We start from the raw sequence: 21,448 nt of genomic DNA, 5'->3' as shown, positions 1-21,448 counted from the left end.
AGTACAATAGGTTGTGGTATGAATATGACAAGCATACGGGAGTGCTAAAACTACACACACATACACATATGACAGAAGTCCTTCTATTCCAAGTCCATGGACCAGAACCACTATGCTTCACTTCATGTGAAGTAGACTATTTCTAAGTTCACATTGTTCTTCCCCAAGGAACCCCTGACTTATATTAATGCACAGAGGATTAGATACCAACTTGCAACAATGCTTTTTCATTGTACTGTACTGCAGATGAGAATGAGTGAAGTAAGATTCTCTCAGTCTCCAACGAAGACAGTTTAACAGTGTAGAATTTTCTGCTTTGCATGATTTAGAACTGTTTTATGTGCCCACCTACCTTTAAGCATGCTTTTTACACATACCTTTACAGAGTAAGCCAATGAAATAGTGACTGCAAGTGGAAGACCTTCTGGTACTGCCACCACCAGGACTGTAACTCCAATAATGAAGAACTTCACAAAGTACTGAATATAAATTGGTGTGCATTCAGCAAGCCAAGGTCGCTTCTGAACCCAGAAGGTATCAATTACAAAATACAAGATAAGGATAATGACTGTGATTGCAGACATCAACAAACCTTTTGTTAAAAAGAAAAGGATAAGCAGTTATTTAAAAGAGATCCATCTTATCTACAATACAAATAACATCTAAAGTAAGATTTAAAAAAAACTACCCTCATTTTCAGATTAAATGCAAAAATCTGAAAGTGTTATTTAAAATGGCAAAAATAATAAAATTTTATGCTTAAGATTTTTAATAGATAAGCAAGTCCCAAGATTTTGATGATTCTCAAAGCAGTTGTAAACTTAGCTCCCGAACACACAAATACAATTTTGTATTGGATATATAAACTCTTATACCTCTATATTAAAATGTAAGTAATGGAAGAGCCATCACAAAGGTGCAGGGCAAAGCATGTCTGTGACAGACTTATGGGTAAGGGAAGAGTTCTCAGGAGAAAGAACAGCACTGAAGATAGCAGGCTGATCAAGAAGGATGAAAATGTAGAAGAGGCCTGGATATTTCACACCAGGACATTGGTGAGGGCAATTTCAGTTGAGTGAATCAAAACTAGATTGTAGGGGATCATAATGCTAGTTAGTGAAAATACATTGAAGACAGGACTAGACAACATAAGGATTAAGCATACAGGCAAATGAAAGGAGGGAGATAGGGAAGTAGATGGAGAGAAAGTTGGGGTTAGAGGGAGAGTTTACACTAGTGGGACAATGACATGCATGCATATAGAAAAAAAGTTGCCAAAGGAGTGACTGGGGAAGAGAAGAAATGGGATTAATTTTAGGGACAGGTACAGGAGCAGATAATTGAGAGAAACAAGGAGAACTCTTCAGAGTGAGAGCAGGAAAGTGCAAGCAGAAAGAAGCATGGAAAGAGATCTCTTTAAAGAAACTGAAGACAACCTAGGAAGAAGGATTTTAACAAGGGAGTGAAAGGCAAAGAAGAAAGAGTTGTAATGAGCTGCTCAAATGTGAAGTAAAACATTGTTTAGAAAGAAAAACTTGCATTGAACGCCTGGAGGAAGTGGAATTGCACATGAAACACTTTAGTATAATTATTGAATGAAACTGAATGTGAACCCTTTGCACATCAACTACTAAGAAAATTTTAAAAATCTGTTCCCTCCTCTCTTCCAATAAGATAAGCATAACTACATACATCAAGGAAAGACTCCTGTGTTAAATGCCCTATTTCAATAATAATTTTCATGGTTTTGGTACAATTTTAGGACAATGCAACTAGGAACAAGTAATTTTAGATCTATTACTTTAAAAATGGTGCACCTTCTAGTTCCTCTTTATAAACATAATAATTAGCCTTCTCATCCCATCAAATAAGCAATTGTTTCCCAAGCATTTATTTTGTCATATGCTTCTAAGGAGAGCTGAAACTATCTAGTTTATTTTTATTATGTAGACACATTTGTCTTTAAGACCTTTTTAAATAAAATACATTTCTCTTATTAAAATTAAATATTTAAGATAAATATTGTATTTTTATGTGTATATTTATCCTTGCATCTGTAATTTTCACTCCATGCATCTGAAGAAGTAGGTTTTTTATGCACGAAAGCTTATGCCCAAATAAATCTGTTAGTCTTTAAGGTGCCACCGGACTCCTCGTTTTTGTGGATACAGACTAACACAGCTATCCCTCTGCTATTTAAGATAAAGTAATAAGGGGAATGAGTGGAAAGAATAGTTGTGTTAGTCTACAATATTAAAAAAATAAAGAGCATATGTAAAAATCTTATTTGTTAGTATACCATCCTTCGGAAGTATCAGATGAAGATGGACATGCAACATGACACTATGGATACACCCAACAAAACAAACCCTAGAAATAACAAGCTGCTCCTGACTGCCAAAAAGGGTCTGTTTTAAAGTTTTAGCTTAGATAATACTAATGGTGACCTTGGAGCTAGTTATTCTCTCATGCTAATATGGGCTAGTGCTCCTCAGCTGTGTTTCAGGGCATCAATCATTAGCGCCTAGAAAATGCCTGGCTCCAAGGTCATTACTGATCAATTTAAGAAAAAATAAGCTTCAACAATGACTTTTCACATCTATTTCCTGCCCTTCCAAAATGAACTGGGGTCAAGAATGCAAAAGTGTCTCAACTTTAGTAGTAACTTAACTTTACTTATATCCTATAGCCTCTGTGCACCACCAAACAAAACAAAAAACACATACCCCCCCCCCCAACATGCTTGATTAGAGTGGGAACAGATTCTCAAACCTGAATACACACCAATACAATACACAAAAGAAATATCCAGAAAACAAACAAAAGTAATTGATAAAGATGCCATTGATATACTTTGTGGGAAGAGGAATCAGAAGAATGCCTCAATAGTGGGCCCTCTAATAATACTTTTCTTCTATCTTCAACAGTGTACATCAATATTACAAATCCACATTCCCACTGCTCAGATAAAAGGCAACAGATCCTACAATCACATTTCTATGCAGTACACTGCCTGGTCAAACAGAGTTTTCCAGGAAAGGCATTTGTTGGCATACAATACGCCAAAGTGAGAAGTAGTGTGAAAGGTAGAAATACTTCACAAAATATACCACACACCATCATTTTGGAAACCAGTGTTCTAAAGCTGTACTTTCTAGTGTTATATTCTTTAAGAGAAACTAACAATACATGCATCTGATTATACACAAAGGTTCGTTGTAACTTTGCACTTTACAATTAGTGTATATCTGCTTTAACTTAACTTTGCCATATTTTCTATCAAATAAGCCAGTGTAATACTAGAAAAGGATTTTTTTTTTAAAATTAACCTATGAGTAGGTTATTTCAGAGCAGCGCCACCAGAATATTTCAGAACAATGACACCAGATTTGTTCAGTGTCAAAAACCACAAAAATATGAATAAAAATCATACCTGCTTTGCCAATCTGAACTGCTAGCTTTGTAAGTTTGCCTTGTAGAACTGATTTTTCTTTCTTTGGCATGTTTGCTCTCTTCTTGTCTTTCTCATCTCCATCTCCACCATCTTCACTCTTCAAGGGTTGCATTTCCATGGCTGCACCATCTTGAGCTTTGGCTAAGTTTAGAAATATAGGGGACATATAAATAAATAATTGCATATAAATGATTAATTACAAAGTCCAGTCAGACACTGGAATCTGTGTTAGATTCAATTCATGTGCTCAGCAATCCCAATTCCCATTAAAATCAGTTTTAAGAGTTTCCTTGAAGCCAGTCATTCCCAGCTTGAAGCCAGTCATTCCCAGCTGATAAATAACGTCACCAGAGACCCATGATCACGTCAAAACTGGCTTCAATGTCACCACCAGAAATGAATGCTACATGACCTACACGGGCTAAGGTCACTTCTATTTAGGTGTTTAGCCAAGGCTTTTTGGAATTTAACATTGGACACTGTTTGAAAATTTGGGGTGAAGTTGGAAAATGTGGGTCTTAACGTTTGCAACTTTTGATTTTAAGCATAAGGGACATTTCATATTTGCATTTCTGAATTAGGTTTGGCAACATTTATCTCGATCTGTAATATTTAGACTTAAACTACTGTATATAGGTAAGGCAGATTAAGATACACAAACTCTTTATTTTCTATAATAGACACCTATACAAACACAAATGTTTTGTTTTTTATTAAATACTTACCTTTGTTACGGTTCTCAACAGCTCCATCTTGTTTTTTACCTGTCAGAAACAAAAACAAGGAACTGTAATTTTCAAGCTCCATCTCTCTCTCTCTAATATACAAGCATTAAAAAAAGATTTCTCAAGTATTATTTCTGTGACCTATGGTTGCTTATTTCTCACATTAATTAACTTCAATTTAAATATAGGAAATTTGACTGGATACCTAGGAGGAAAAGTAACTTGCATAATTTTTGTTTTATAATAGAGCCACCAAGCTACAGGTTAATCATCTTTAAGTATAAATAGCAACGTTAGGTTAGACTTGCGTAACTAAGCAAAAGAGGTAGCTTAGATGGTTCCTGTTTTGAAGTTCAGTCTCCACCTGTTTACTCCTAGGGAAATTCTGTGCCAAAAATTTAAAAATTTAGCACAATTTTTTTTTTGTATACAGTATTTCAAAATTCTGCAAATTGTATTTGTCAAAATAACACTACATATTCACACCAGTTTCAATTATTTTGATAATTTATTTCAAAATACTTGTCAGCAAGTATGTCTAAGAATACAGACCCAAAAATTCCCCCAGATATCTGCACCCCATCTCCCCTCAGAGCCCAGCTGCAGGGTCCCCCCTTGCCCAGATACACCCCCCGCCCCCACCACCCAAAGCCCAGCTGTGCCCCCCTCCCCAGCCCAGACATCCGCTCTCCCTACCCCACAGAGCCCAGGGATCAAGAGCAAGAAACAGTCTGATGCTAGATCCCAGGCTTGTGTGGAGTTTCTTGTGTGCCACTGTCTCCTTTCCCCAGAGCGTGCAGGGAACTGCAGCTACCAGGAAATGTCTAGCTCCCTCCCCGTCCCCCCAGCAGTGTCTTTGTGTGAGGTTGGCTCTGTCAGGTCCAGCGGGCCGCTAGTGGCGGCCAGCAGCACTGCAGCCCATTTCTGTGCAGAAAAGGAAATTCTGCACGCACAACATTAATTCCTGCAAAATTCTGCATTGCGCAGTGGCACAGAACTCCCTCAGGAGTACCTGTTAGACTGTTACAGCACCAGAACTAGGACTTTTTTACACTACAGATGCCTCACCAGCACAGCTATACTGGTGTAGGTATGCCAGCATAGCCACCTAATGGAGATGCAGCATAAACTGACAGGAATTCTCCCAGCATAGCTAAACACCTCCCATGAATGCCATTAATTATGCTGACAGAAGCACCCTGTTGAAAAAACTGGGGGTTTCGCAAGCATAGCTATGTCAGCTAGGCAATGTGATTTTTAACTAACCCCCCTCCCCTCCCCCCCCCACCCCTATCTAACATATCTATGCTACAAAGCTTTGCAGCATAGCTGAAACCTGAGCCGGGAGGTAACTACTAAATCTGTGGTTTCAGTTTTGGCAATGTTTTAACAACACTGCAGATGAGAGAATAAAGACTCAAATACATACATATTTTGAAATTTAGAATCACAAATGCAGGACTGGAAGGGACCTCGATACATTATCTAGTCTAGTCCCATGCACTGTGGCAGGACTAAGTATTATCCTTCTAGACCATCTCTGACAGGTGTTTTTCTAACTTGTTCTTAAAAACCTCCAATGATCTTCCCTTTCCAGGAGGTATCTGTTAGGACAGTCTTATTTCTTAATGTCCTGTCTACATAGACATGGCAGACTTTTGAGTAACAGTTTTGTGTCTGGTCATTTGCTATATAAGAGAATGCCAAAAACCTTTGTGGATACCCATTAATGATAAACTGCAACAAAGTGGCCACCTGGGCAACTATGTCAAATCTGGATAGTTTCACATCCTGTTTTGTGTTAGGAAAACCACCTCAGCCTTCCTAGAAGTCAGCTGCAGAAGGGACAAGATCAAGATCCTAAGATCAATTGCTGCAACTGCTATCTTTTTCTGTGGGACCACCACTGCTGCTCCCACCTCTCTTCCTATTGCCCTTTCCTGAAAGCACCAGCATCTCCTGCACCAGCTGCTTGCTTCCTTTCCCCCGTACTCCCTCCCGCTCCTATTGTGAAGGCTACACAGTTCCAGCTCTCCAAAAAGTGGCTCCCCTCTTAAATGAGTAGCAGGTCATTGCTCTTCACTCGTCCACTCACACTGGGGGGGAGGAGGAGCTATCAGGGAACAAAAGTGCACATTTTCTTACCATTTGCCCTGAAGGACCAAAATTGGACACTCCTAGTTTAAGGCAACCCATTTACAGATCTGAATACAGGGCTGAACTACATTTCTATAGCTTTTACATATAAAAAACATTTTAATTAGGACGGAAACAAAACAACTAAATAAAGCATTTTTAACTGAAAATTGATATGCAATGACACAAAAGCCAGTTCGAATAGGCTTCCAGTACTACCTTTGACAGAAGTAGTTATGTTTTCTACAGAGAAAACCCCGCACTGGTTACTTCAGTCTCATTTCTAGTCTAATTCAATAGGCCACACAGCAGTAGTTTCTACTATAAGCCTAAATGTATCTGGGTAGGAGAAAGACTCACCACAGCAATCAGTATGTGCCAGACAAAGGCTGACATCCAGTCCATGCTGCTTAAATATGTATTCTAGGTCATTGCCTCGACTATTCTCTTTGCCCGGGAGGGGGCCATGACTTTAGTTAAGTGGACCTTTATTTCCACAACAAATGCTAACTTGATAAATGGTTATCGTCTGAAACTGGAAAGGTACCCAGGTTGACACTTAAGCTATAAAATAAAAACCTTTAACACATGGTCTTCATGATTTTTGAATCCTCATAACTAGGCTGAGGATTTCTCTGCAGTTTTGCATTGTGAATGAATTCAGAGAGAGCTGTTTCCAGATTTATGAGAAATAGAGATGTTCTCTGTTTTTGAAAGTGCACTCAGATTATATATAGGGACAAGTCAATATTGAACAAAAGAGTGCTACTTGCCAAAAGGGCTGTCTTGTTCTTTGTCTGCTTTGGCTAATGTGAATTATATCAGAAAGTCTGTGTTAAAAAGATAGCATTGAAGGAGGAAGGGAACAGATGCATTAACTCCATTCCAAGGGGTCAATACTTGTTTGTTTTTTCTTAAATTTAAAGAATTAGCCTGCTTTACCTGAAGCCTTTGTTGATTTCTAATAGGAGTGTCATAAATATAAAGGGAAGGGTAAACCCCTTTGAAATCCCTCCTGGCCACGGGAAAGCTCCTCTCACCTGTAAAGGGTTAAGAAGCTAAAGGTAACCTCGCTGGCACCTGACCAAAATGACCAATGAGGAGACAAGATACTTTCAAAAGCTGGGAGGAGGGAGAGAAACAAAGGGTCTGTGTCTGTCTGTAGTCGTCTTGGCCGGGGATAGACCAGGAATGGAGTCTTAGAACTTTTAGTAAGTAATCTAGCTAGGTATGTGTTAGATTATGATTTCTTTAAATGGCTGAGAAAAGAATTGTGCTGAATAGAATAACTATTTCTGTCTGTGTATCTTTTTTGTAACTTAAGGTTTTGCCTAGAGGGGTTCTCTATGTTTTTGAATCTAATTACCCTGTAAGATATCTACCATCCTGATTTTACAGGGGGGATTTCTTTATTTCTATTTACTTCTATTTTTTATTAAAAGTCTTCTTGTAAAAAACTGAATGCTTTTTCATTGTTCTCAGATCCAAGGGTTTGGGTCTGTGGTCACCTATGCAAATTGGTGAGGCTTTTTATCCAACATTTCCCAGGAAAGGGGGGGGTGCAAGTGTTGGGAGGATTGTTCATTGTTCTTAAGATCCAAGGGTCTGGGTCTGTAGTCACCTAGGCAAATTGGTGAGGCTGTTTACCAAACCTTGTCCAGGAAGTGGGGTGCAAGGTTTTGGGAAGTATTTTGGGGGGAAGGACGCGTCCAAACAGCTCTTCCCCAGTAACCAGTATTAGTTTGGTGGTGGTAGCGGCCAGTCCAAGGATAACGGGGGTAATATTTTGTACCTTGGGGAAGTTTTGACCTAAGCTGGTAAAGATAAGCTTAGGAGGTTTTTCATGCAGGTCCCCACATCTGTACCCTAGAGTTCAGAGTGGGGGAGGAACCTTGACAAGGAGTAAGAAAAGACAGGGTTAAGAGGAGAAAAAGATACTCTGTGTGCTCAGCTACCATAAAAGGTTCCAAAAGAACTGTAATTGCCAACCATACCTTCAGCTACTGTTTTGCCATAGTAACCTGGCCCACCTTTTAAGTTCTGGGGATGTTTCTGGGATAAGATATGGAGTTGTGTACCTCAAAAGGAACATGGAATTATTTAAGATAGGAAGAAATATAATTAGCCTTGGGCAGAGATCCTAAACCAGAGTATCATCCCCATAAGAATTTATATAGATTATTATGGAAGGAATATTTTGCTTCAGGTCCTTCCCAACTTCCTGGGAAGACATTTTTTAGTGAGTAATGTAATGATTAAGGCCCTCTTCTAGGATTCCTCATGTTTATCTCTGGTACTACTTAGCTCCAATAGCCAGTTGCCAGAACTGAAGTTATGGAAAGAGTCACATGGAGTATAAGGAGTAAGACAACTTTTTCCAAAGAGCTGTTCTCCATTGATTTGTCTTCTTGAGAAGAAGTAGATGCCATGTTGAAACATTTTTGGCTGCAAGACATTACAGGGGAACAGGTGCTCTGCACAGGCCATTGCAATCTGATTGACCTTGCCAAACAGTACCAACAGGATAGGAGAACATAAACTTTAAAGAATTCTAATATTACATTTTTCAGCCATTTAAAATTTCAGTGCTTACTTTTCTTGTCCTTTTTCTCCTTCTCTTTCTCTTCATCATCTCCTCCAGCCCCAAGTAAGGTAAATATAATTCCAGTTTGAGAGTTCACACCTACAGCAGTAACTACCATTCTTCCAGAGCCTTCCATCACATGAGTACCTGAAACAGAGTACATCTTAATACTTTTCCCTGTAAGTGTAAAAGTAGCTAGCTAGCAAAGCAATAAAATCAAATGTTATGGGGTTTTTTGTTGTTGTTGTTATTTTCAATAGAAGAGTCACTAAATACTTAAATTATATATGATCCGTTGGTTGGTGTTTAAAATTGTAGAAAAGTTTGAACAGACTGTTCTAATTGGATGCTAGGGCAATCTGAAAATGCATTAGGCATTTTCCCGCACTTTTTTCTGCTATTCCAACTTGTTTTAAAAGAAACTCTCCCGTTCACAGACCAGGCTTTCATTCTGCTTAATCCTGCAATGAATTTAAAGAGTCACATTCTTATGTAAGCTACTTGCCAACTAAATTAGTTAAAAAGCTAGCATTAATATTACAACTGTACAATCAGAGACAAGGCAAGCTCTTAACGAGTAAACACTGTCTTGACAGCAAAATAAATTATATTCTTAACATATTTTAAAATACTTTGTCTAAGAGTACATATCAGCAGTTTAGGATAAAATACCCTACGGGATATCACTGTTATCTCAAAACCTGTCATCATGAAACTAAGCAATTTAGAGGTGGGGCTAAATTTTAAAAATCCAGATATGTTAAGGTATAGAAAGATAGTTAGGGTATCCAAAACAACTCTGCACAATAGAAAAAATTAAGAGTTTAGTCCGTCTTTAAAAATCAATTTACCTTCATCTGAAACCATGAACGTTTATAAGTTAGTCATTTCCATATCTTAACATGTTCAATTTTTTTTCATAGTTAAAACTAAATTTGCTGGATTTAGAAGTATATTGTTTTGGGATAATTACTACATCCTAGTATTATTATTTTTTTTTTCCTCCCCACGGTCAATTACTCAGACATTCTCAAAAACTTAATCCAGGAATTTCAGAGTGCTTTACAAACAGTTAAGTGTTCCACTAGTCCTGAGAGGTAAGCAAGATTTGAGTTTGTAAATATGGGAAACTGAAGCAAATGTTAAGTGATTTGGCCAGAGCAACACTGCAAACTGGCAGAACTGTGAATCCAAGAATTGTCTTCCTCCTTTGTTCCAACTACTAGAAAAAAATGTCTCCCTAGCTAGCTACGTTGTAGGGACTAAAAAATAATGTAAAGAAAATTATCAAGCCTCAGCCACTTCTGCTGTTAAGTGGTGAGGTACAATTGTAGGAGCAGGATTTTATATTTGTACTATAAGAATTAATGTATGATTTGATCATTCTGCCAGCCACCCTTTTAGAATAGCAGAAAGGAATTACCCTCTGGGACATCGGTAGAAATGCATCTGACAGACCGCCAGTGTCTGTACTGATGTTAGGGCAGGGAGAGGCCAGAACAATCCTTATGATTGATTATGGTCACCCTTTTGTTTTAGGATAAGATTTCATTACAGTATTTGCTATAAGGTCTTGCTTCCTGTACGCATTGCAAACTAAATTGTGTAATTTTTATCCTGTCTGAAGGTCTCTGTAAAAGACCGTTTGTGTGAATGAGTAATGTATGCATCAGGAAAAGATAAGGTGTGAAGGCCATTGTTAAAGTCAGATGGTCAAGGAAGGAGGAGTGAAGAAACTTAAGCACACCAGAGAACCGTCAACGCACATCCATGAGTGAAGAAGGGCAGACTGACGACCCTGAGGTGGAGGCTGACACCCCTAAAGACAAGACAACTGATTAAATCAAAACCAGGACAGGATGACCCGCTCCGAGGTGTTTTGGAATGGTAACATCAAAAGTTAACACCAATTAAGGAGTAACCAGTCACAAACTGACAGCAAAATCCAAAGACTTCAACGGCGGGGGACGGGACGGGACTATAAGAACAGGGTGCTTGGCCATGGGACTTTGGGTTCATTTTGCCACAACTCCAGGAGCATCGGATCGCAACCAGCAGAGCCCAGTTCCCCTCTGCAACCAATCTGGCTGCACATTGTAGGGAGAGTGGTCACTTTTGATAAGCTATTACCAGCAGGAGAGTGAGTTTGTGTGTGTGGTTTTTTGGAGAGGGGTGAGGGAGTGAGAGAACCTGGATTTGTGCTGGAAATGACCCACCTTGATTATCATACACATTGTGAAGAGAGTGGTCACTTTGGATGGGCTATTACCAGCAGGAGAGTGAGTTTGTGTGTGGGGGGGCGGAGGGTGAGAAAACCTAGATTTGTGCTGGAAATGGCCCAACTTGATGATCACTTTAGATAAGCTATTACCAGCAGGACAGTGGGGTGGGAGGGGGTATTGTTTCATGGTCTTTGTGTGTATATAATGTCTACTGCAGTTTCCATGGTATGCATCCGATGAAGTGAGCTGTAGCTCACGAAAGCTCATGCTCAAATAAATTGGTTAGTCTCTAAGGTGCCACAAGTACTCCTTTTCTTTTTGCAAAGACAGACTAACACGGCTGTTACTCTGAAACCTAGATTGATCCAGACTCTGGATTGGTAACTATAACCCTCAACTGGCGGTGGGGGGAGAGGGGAGAGACGGGACAGGACGAGAGAGAGAGAAAAACAGATGCTAACTGCTGTATTCTCAATGAATGCAGCATATTGCCTTCTTCCCTGAAAAAGATCCCATGTGCTTCTTATAATCATAACACAATGTTCTCTTCTTTACAGGCCACCTTTGAAAAGCTGAACATACTTATGTAGAATATAGAGCTAAAAGGTTCTCCCCTCTCCCCTGCCAAAACATTGTGTCTATGCTTGTGCTTTGCATTGGAAATTTCATATTGTCTGCCCTGAGATTATGCTGAGTACAATACTCAAGAAATGACAAAAGGTACAAGAGACAAAGCTGAAGGCATTTTTACAGTGTTTCGGTTTTGTTTTACACATTTAGCTTCCTTGGTTAACACTGTGAATGGATAACATTAATAAAGTGTGCCATCCAACAAATCCTCCAAAAAAACCAAGACCTGACCAGACTTGATATTGCTGGTATTTCAAAGATAAACCTCAAAAAGCTTTCTAATATAAGCTTTCAGGTCTGGTTTACATATCATAAATGAGAACAGGACGGCCCATTTTTAGAAGAGTCTTTTTCAAGTCACTTTGCAGGTGAGAAGAGCGAATATATACAGACTTATTAGGCATTGCCTCTGATGGCAGAGTCCCGATAGCACAAGCCCTCAGCAGGGTCATTGGATCCCGTAGGAAGGCAAACCAGAATTCTAGAAATACACAAGTTCCAGGGTCAGTTATAACTTAGTATCAACTACTCCATTCGATTAATTAAATATTAATATTCACACACCTGACAGCATCATAGGATCTTTATCCAAAGTCTTCTTAACCTGATCTGATTCTCCAGTCAATGAGCTTTCATCAATTTTAAGGTCATTTCCTTGAATAAGTACACCATCAGCTGGCAGAAGATCACCTAAAATACAGAGCATTAAAAACTGCAAACTTGAAACACACTATTAATAAAGTCAAATAATTGAGTTAAATATATATTCACCATATTTTACTTGCGCAATATCCCCAACAATTATGTCAGCTACTGGTATTTGGATAACTTGTCCACCCCTGATGACAGTGAACTTCTGTTCTTGTTCGATGCGGCTCTGCAGCCCCCTAAATTGTTTCTCTTTACTCCAGTCATTGAAAGCTGTTACCAATACCACACAAACTACAGATAAAAGGATTGCAGCTCCTTCAATCCAACCTGTTTCACCTTCCTCCTCTTCTTCACCAACAGTCACTGCTCCACATACTGTAAGAAATAAAGACTTTTTTAAAGTTCAAAAACAGACTCCTTTGTAATCCATATGAACTTTCACAAGGAATACATTTACACTGACTTTAGTCTGGTAACAGGATTTCCTAAGAAAGACTTAAATTAAAGCTGGTCAATGTCTCATTCAGAGATTAGAAGAGAGAGCAGAAACGAGTAGGATCTTATGAGAGAAGTAGTGTAGCTCAGAAACTCAGGACGGCAAAGAAGGATTTCAGTGGGAAATATAGGTGCTCAGCAGTTTAAAAATATCAGACCATTTATTTAGATATCTGGAGTTAGGTGCTTAAGTCTGAAAACTTAAGGGTCCTTATCACTGCAAAGGTAACAGCTATCCAGCTCCAGCAAATCATCTTTGTTCACTTTTACCCAGCAGCTGCTCAGTGACAAGATTTTGGTCAGTTGCCCTACTACTATTCAGAACTCTGCCAGTAGTGAAACAGAAGAACACCTGTTTCACTCTTCTGGCTGCTTGGAGAAAGCTCTGAGCAGCTGGGGGAAGATCCAGAGGAATGGAGACCTTTCCTCCCCTCCTCAAAAGGATGTGAAGTGGAGTACCAGAAGAGCGGATATTTAACCTCCCTTTTCAGTCTCCCTCTCATCTTCCCAAAACAGTTAGGAAGAAGCTCTAGGCAGGAAAGGAAGAAAAAATCCCTCTCTGTTCCAGCAGCTAAAACAATGTGGAGCTTTAAGTGTGCCAGATAGTTAGTAGCTAGAGGCTTATTCAAAAGATGAGCCCCTGAGAGGGTTCCAACACCACCATCTTGTCAGAAAACCCTAGTACTCTCCCTATCTCAACAGCTATGTGCTGCATGGAAGCTGATCTCTCCCAATGTTTCTCTTGACCTCGCTGGTGGATCTTCACCACGGTCTTGTTTGACTACAAGCATTACCTGAACAGAATAAGATGAGATACTGAAACTACAAAAATTGGCATGTTTTCAATCTAGAATTAATTTCTAGTTTTCTGAACCACCTCGAGTCTTCCAGAGCAGACAATGCTTTTAACTTCTGTTTACATGAAGAAATGCTCCCCCACCCCAAATGACACAGTAGAGGCAAAGGCTGCAACAGTGGATTTTCCTTCAAATTTTGAAGCATAAAAACAAAAGCCATGCTTTGACAAAAATTTTAGTTTGAAAATTTCGAGAAACTCTGGCTAGTACTTCAACAAGAGTGCTTCTAAACAACCTGTAAAAGGTGGTTGTGAAACTTATTTTGGATTTATAATAGGAACAGTTACTAAATTCTGCCATCCAAATTGGCAACAGTAGGAGTAGTATCTGGATGATCTGCAGAATTCTGGAGGACTGCTTTGACTATTTCAGAAGTTGTAACAACAAAAGCAAAATAGGAGTTACTCTTAAAAGCTTTGATTTAGCAACTGACCATTATATCAATAGCATGAGGTAGGGTGGATAAAAACCATTAAAAAAAATCCTGTTTTTGTTTAAATTGGATTTTTAAAAATAAACATGTATTTAAGTTAAATCTATTACAATTAAATTTGAAATTGATAAATTATGTTACAGGATAAACTTATTAAAATCTATTAAAAATAACTTAAATTAAACATTTATCAGTATATGTGTTTGCTGCCAACTTTTAGAGAAAAAGTCAAATCACTGAGCTGGTATAAGGCACTGGCTAAGCACCTGGAACCAAAGCTTGTTGAAATGCTATGCCAGCTCTTGATAGCAGTAGCCTCTTCTGAAGGTACGGAGAAAGTTTTCTTCATTTCTGTTTATTCAGCTAGTTCAGTTCAATGGCTAGTACATTCAAAGTTAAGAAATCAATTGGGAGTTGAAAAAAAACAACCCAGGAAAGTTGGCTTTCCTCTTTCCCTCTATGAATAAAAGAGTTAGGTGTGAAAACATGAGATCTACTAGTTTTAAAATCTTTAAGGATGTGACCAGAAATAATCAGTTCTCTTCACTAACTACAGTTAACACTTTTTAGTTTTACAAATCAGTTTTAAATGCAAAACAATGTTCTGTTAACTTTGATCATTTTTTCTTATGTAGCCACCCATCACATTTGTTATATTTATCTAATGCAAAAAAAAAAAAAAAAAAAGGAATTTGAAAATGTATTTAATTTACATTTTCATCCAGAGCTCAACACAAATCAAATGAAAAAAAAACTCTTGTAAATTAGAATTTAATTACTCACGATTTATAATATATTTAAAAATTAAGAATCCAAGTAAAATTCAGACGTAAATTAAGCAACATGATTGCTTAAATAAATGTGTACAGATATCCTTTTGGTTAGCAAAACACTAAATTTAGTGTAAAGGCTATAATTAATTGCAAATCAACACGTGTTAATGCTTACAACTAATGAGAATCAACCTTTCAGAAAAACTAAAGTACAAATACAAAATGATTTAAATTGATTTAAATCAATGCATCCTGCTTGTTGATTTAAATCATGATTAAAATCGATTTTATTTAAGAAATCCACCTGGCTATAAAGTGATCCTTGAGCTATACTCCCAACAATTCTGTTTAGCTGATATTTATGCTAGTTTCTGAAACAGCAAGAGTTCCTCAAATTCAGTCAGGTCATCTGGTTGTCTCCCTTAGGTCTGAAGGGTTTTAGAAGATTCTTTGACAATGGAGAAAAGGGCTTGGTGACTCAGACCTGTGGTCACATTAGTAAGAAGAACTAGAACATCCAAACTGAACTTGAGAAGAACAGCAGAGTTCTTGCTACAAGTTACCTATGCAGCCTGGATAGGGTTTCACTTTGTCTTGATGGCTGGGTCAGCTTCTACAACCTCATGAAAGAGGTCTGGGAATGGGGTGAAAGAGCACCAAACTGGAAACACTTGTGTGTCCATTTTTATTTAGTCAACACTTCTTTGCATTCTAGCTTCAACTTGTCAAAGCAAAGAAGCCTCCTTTATGTTTGTCCAAAAAACCCAAACAAAAACCCTCACTGAAGGCCTGATCCAAAGCAGGTGCTGAAGTTTTTAAGCTGATAGTTTGAGTGACTGTACAGACAGAACCTTTTCATTTCTGAAATGGAAGATCAAAGACAGTGTTAACTATCATTTACAAATGAGAAACAGAAGACTACTAGATATGCCAACTCCCAGTGGGGGAGGGAAAAAAAAACACCTGGTGAACACTATCTGGAAACAATTCTGTTTATTCACACTCTTCCAGAAACAAAAGCTAAAAATTCATTTGCATTTCTTTGCATGAAAACACGAACTGTGTGGGCTGTTTACTTTTGAAGAGTCCAGCAGCTCCTGCTGCTTGTACCTCACTTGAAGTATTAAAGCTTGTGTATATCATCACTTCACAGTCAAATGTGACTATGTACACAGAATACTATTGGGATTGCTATTTTAAATGCAACCAATGCACCTGTTTTTTTATGCTAGTGTTATCCCAGTAGAGAAGTGAAATGTAAAACAAGCAAAATTACTTTGAATGAAAATGTTCTTGGTTTCCATTGGCTGATTAAAATTGATCTTATGTAAAATTTACAACTGAAGTTTCACAACACTGCAATTTACATATATTTAATATTTCTTGCTTTAAGGTTTACTTACCAGCTTCATTCCCTCCTGGAGGCTGGTAAAAAGAAAGGCCCAACGATATTATGGCTGCAATTTCTAATATAATTAAGGTAACATCCTGTAGTGCTTCCCATACTAACTGAAGAAATGTTTTTGGCTTTTTAGGAGGTATAAAGTTCTTCCCAAACACTGCTTCTCTTCTCTCTATATCTGCTGGATTTCCACTTAGACCTAAATATTTAAAAAAAAAATAAAGTCAATTTCAGCGTTTGTTTTTTTATAATCATATGCATTTCCCATTCATGAAACTCTGCATAAGCCAGAAGCGTCACTGTCTACAGCCACAGCTAATTTAACAGGTAGGAATACAGCATGATACTGTATATTAAATACTTTCAAGGATGATTCTTACATAATACAACGTAATCTTTAAGTTATTGGGGTTAAAAAAGTAGGAAACTGAATGACAAATCCACCCAATTTAGGCTTAATCTATTTCTGCCTTTTTTATACCACTTCAGAGAGAATTGTCGTCTATTACAGTATCTGAACATATATTTATGCCAGACGATAGATAAGACTGAATTGGTAGGGAGCTCCAACTACCACACTGTGGGGCACCGAGAAGTTCTCCTACATTTCATACTAAGGCCAGAAAAGACCATTATGATCTAGTCTGACCTCCTGTATAACATAGGCCATAGAACTTCCCCAAAATAATTCCTAGAGTAGATCTTTTAGAAAAAGATCCAATCTTGATATTAAACTAGTCAGTGATGGGGAATCCACTACAACCCTCAGTAACTTGTACCAATGGTTAACTATTCTCACTGATTAAAAATTTATACCTTATTTCCAGTCTGAGTTTCTCTAACTTCAATTTACAGCCATTGGATTGTGTTTTACCTTTCTCTGCTAGATTGAAGAATCCATTATTAAATATTTGTTCCCATATTTCTACCCTAGTCAAGTCACCCCTTAAACTTCTCTTTGATAAACTAAATAGATGGAGCTCCTTGAGTCTTTCACTATAAGGTAGGTTTTCTAGTCCTTTAATCATTCTCATGGTTCTTCTCTGAATCGTCTCCAATTTATCAACATCCTTCTTGAATTTTAGGCACTAGAATTGGACACCGTATTCCAGCAGTGGTTGCACCAGCGCCAAATACAAAAAGGTAAAATAAGCCCTCTACTCCTACTTGAGATTCCCCTGTCTGTGCATCTCAGGATCACATTAGCCCTTTTGGCCACTTCAAATCATACAGGGAGCTCATGATGGTTGTCACCTCCTCGGATCCCTTGGTCTGGTCCCTCGTTCCTATCCTTCAGTTTCTGGTTCAGTATTTCTTCAATATGAGCCATGTTCACTTGGATTATTTTACATTTTCACATTCCATATTACTGAATTTTTCTCCAATCAGCTTTTCAGCACACCACACTTTATGTAACCAGTACACTACACGTGTGCAAGCTTCAATTTACATAACTTCTGCATTTTTTTAGATCATGTTTTGTGTTACCCTGTTACTAGGTCATCCCACTAAAATGCTTCTTGCGATTTCAAGTTTGTGTTTTGACCTCAAAACTTCCAGCACATTATCTTTGTTCTGTTTGCAATAGAATCATTTTAAGAAAATCAGCAATTCTACGCAAAAGAATTGGCAAAACCACACTTATGCTAGCAAAGCCTTGGCATAAGTGTTTGCTCATACAAACTCATTCACTATCCAGTTACAAATCATTAACATATAGTTATCAGAGCTTTTAATTGTACCCTTAGCAATTCATTTTTATATTTTTAGTATCATTCAGTAGGTTATCCTATTCTACCCCTGAAGGAGTGGTGGGGCGGGGGTTTGTGGGGAGTTATGGAAAACATAATTACCCTTTTCTGTCAACATTTCTTATAGTCTTTAAACAGGGTTTCAAAGGGCTTTTTATTCAATGTTCAGTTTTGTTTGGGAATCACTACAAAAAAAACTTCACAGGAAAATTTTGAATGTTGTATTTTGAAGGGGTGTCTCCATTTTAGGGCCTTAATATTTAGTTGCTTTTAACAGTATCCCAACAACATCCATAAGTCAAACATGTCATTATCTGTAAGTTGAGTAACTCAAAAATCCACATATAAGTAGCAATACGACAGTCAAGTTGTGGCTTGCATTCTCAGTATGCTAATGCAAACGCACAAGGTGCCGGCTGAATTAATGGCACCACCTCTATGATAGTGAGCAATATCACTAACACTTCCCGAAAAAGCAAGATAATCACCAGGTGACTGCTTCATGACTGAACTGAAAAGGCCAAAACACAGGTGAGTAGGCCAAACCCCAATACAGTAACTTAAAGTCATCCCAATTAACGTTTTGTTATGTTACTGATCCATTAGAGAACATGCTCGTTTAAAGTTGCACACTGCTCCCTTATAATGTCATTTGGCAGCTGCCTGCTTTGTCCACTATTTACAGGAAGAGCAGCCCATTGCAGCTAGCTGGCAGGGGCTTGGAATCAGGGTGGACCGTCAGGACCCCCCCCCCCCATCAGCTCCCCGTTCCCCTAAATTCTCTGTGCAGCAGCCGCCCAGCAGGCTATCAATTGCCTGCAGTTCAGCTGTCCCTCCCCCCACTGCCTTGGAGCTGCTCCCAGGAGCCTCCTGCTTGCTGTGCAAAAGGGGCACGGGGGGGGGGGGGGGGAGAGAAGAAGGATGCTAATGTCAGGGTGTCCCCCTCCTCCCTGCTCCTTTAATTGCTTAGACAGGTTCCCTCCAGAGTTTGCCTGGTTGTGAGTAATCTGGTTCTGAATTACACCCATCAGGGACAGTGGGATATTAAAGTAAGGAAACAGACTTACAAAAATATTTCTGACCCCCACATTTTACTCTTAAAAGCATAAAAGTTAGCAATTTATGGAAACTCTTCAACACAATCCTCCTCAGTGGGATCTCTCACTTTTTGCAAGTCCCTGAATTTGGTCTAAATCCTTTGAGAGAGGCCTGCCTCCACTCCTTCTAGCTGCGTCTTCTGTTCTTGTGAGGATACTGCATCTTTAGAGAAGTCCACCTTTTAAAAGAGTATCTGTCCCTCTTTGGTAACATAGAAAAAAAAACCTACTACAGCTCTCCTAGCCATATAAGCAGACCAGTAGGAATTCCAGATAGATGGTGGAGGGGGTGGGGGCTGATTTCCATGAAGAGTCCATTCAAAAGTAAAGGAGTACTTGTGGCACCTTAGAGACTAACCAATTTATTTGAGCATAAGCTTTCATGAGCTACATCGGATGCATCCGATGAAGTGAGCTGTAGCTCACGAAAGCTCATGCTCAAATAAATTGGTTAGTCTCTAAGGTGCCACAAGTACTCCTTTATTTTTTGCGAATACAGACTAACATGGCTGTTACTCTTAAACCATTCAAAAGTAGAGGCACTGGAGGTAGCAATCCCATTGTTTCACCTAGGTATGGCCATTCAGTAGTGCTCCTTGATTGCTCTGTTACAGCTTTCTGAACATGTCAAGTTCCTACTACAACATGAATGATCTAATCCACCACTGTTACATTTCTGAATAGCCATCAAAATCAAATGAAATTCCCAATGAGACAGACACATTCACCCAAGATTTAGCTCAGGTCTACTCTATAACTTCAGCAGCTCTACACCGATGTAACTTGCAGCAGCCAAAGTTTGTGTATCACTAGGGTGAATGCATACTGGGAATGTGTTGATACAAAATGCAGAACACCACAGGTGAGTATCCCAGCTTTCCACATGCCCATCATCTGGAGCAATACCTTTTGGGAATTTTCACAGTGAGTTGCGGTAGAATAAGGATGTCCAGGGATATCTGGGACTTAGGGGTGAAGTTCCCAGCCTACTATTCCTCGATCTCATCAGATCATCCATATCCCATCATTTTTTTTAAAAAAATCCCAAACTCATTTGGCAATTCTCCGTCTTTGCTATCCCTGACAGAAGCACAGAACCCACAGAGCTCTGAACTATTCTCATGAATATGCAAAGACAGGATGTACGTATGATTCTCCTGTACTTGCAGACCTGCAGGAAATACTGCAACAAATGGGAAAGTGAGGATGTCTTTAACAGTTTGCTGACAAACAATGAAAAAAACTAATTCAAGGTTGCTGGCGGCATTTACAGAGCAGCTGCAGATGGAGGAACCACTTCTGGGTCTGAAAAATGAGCACTGATGATGGGATTGCATTGTAATGCAGGTTTAGGACTATGAACAGCTGCAGAACTTTCAGACGTGAAAGACCACATTCTTAGATCTGTGTGCTGAGCTCATCCCAGCCTAACAGTGTGTGGACACCAGCATAGGGTGACCAGATGAAATGGATAAAATATCGGGACACATGGGCGAAGCACCGCCAGAGCGGCAAAAGCTGCAATATCGGCCCCAGTCCCACCTCTTCCCACCCTGCTCCGCCCCCACTCCCCATAGGACTGCAGCAGGACTGGGCCTGCACTCACTGGCAGTGGGAAGTGCAGCGACCCGGCCCCAGCCATGCCGCTGGTGAGCAGTTCCCCACAGCCCCCCAAGCCAGGCCCCCCCCACACACAGAGGCCTGGGGCCTGTCATAAATATAAAGGGAAGGGTAAACACCTTTAAATCCCTCCTGGCCAGAGGAAAAACCCTTTCACCTGTAAAGGGTTAAGAAGCTAGGATAACCTCGCTGGCACCTGACCAAAATGACCAATGAGGAGACAAGATACTTTCAAAGCTGGAGTGGGGGGAGAAACAAAGGCTCTCTCTCTCTGTCTGTATGATACTTTTGCCGGGAACAGAAAAGGAATGGAGTCTTAGAACTTAGTAAGTAATCTAGCTAGATATGCAAGAGATTCTGTTTTGTTTAAATGGCTGATAAAATAAGTTGTGCTGAATGGAATGCAATGCATATTCCTATTTTTGTGTCTTTTTGTAACTTAAGGTTTTGACTAGAGGGATTCTCTATGTTTTGAATCTGATTACCCTGTAAGGTATTTACCATCCTGATTTTACAGAGGTGATTCTTTTACTTTTTCTTCTATTAAAATCTTCTTTTAAGAACCTGATTGTTTTTTCATTGTTCTTAAGATCTAAGGGTTTGGGTCCGTGTTCACCT

The 21,448-nt window shown here is 39.0% G+C and overlaps 1 protein-coding gene across 7 annotated transcripts in view; it reads right to left on the bottom strand.

The window, feature by feature from the left end:
* The window catches only part of ATP2B1 (ATPase plasma membrane Ca2+ transporting 1), a 130,614-nt gene that overhangs the window by 35,671 nt on the left and 73,495 nt on the right, over positions 1-21,448 (bottom strand). For all 7 annotated transcript variants that reach the window (XM_073327565.1, XM_073327569.1, XM_073327570.1 and 4 more), the window contains exons 3-9: positions 16,364-16,561; positions 12,523-12,777; positions 12,316-12,441; positions 8,909-9,046; positions 4,180-4,218; positions 3,434-3,595; positions 378-592 (exon numbers count right to left, since the gene is read on the bottom strand). In XM_073327565.1, the coding sequence (XP_073183666.1) occupies positions 378-592; positions 3,434-3,595; positions 4,180-4,218; positions 8,909-9,046; positions 12,316-12,441; positions 12,523-12,777; positions 16,364-16,561 (1,133 nt within the window). The remainder of the gene's footprint in view (positions 1-377; positions 593-3,433; positions 3,596-4,179; positions 4,219-8,908; positions 9,047-12,315; positions 12,442-12,522; positions 12,778-16,363; positions 16,562-21,448) is intronic.

This window comes from Lepidochelys kempii, chromosome 1 (genome assembly GCF_965140265.1).
Source record: "Lepidochelys kempii isolate rLepKem1 chromosome 1, rLepKem1.hap2, whole genome shotgun sequence".
Lineage (NCBI taxonomy): Eukaryota > Metazoa > Chordata > Testudines > Cheloniidae > Lepidochelys > Lepidochelys kempii.
This window is presented reverse-complemented; position numbering and strand designations above follow the sequence as displayed.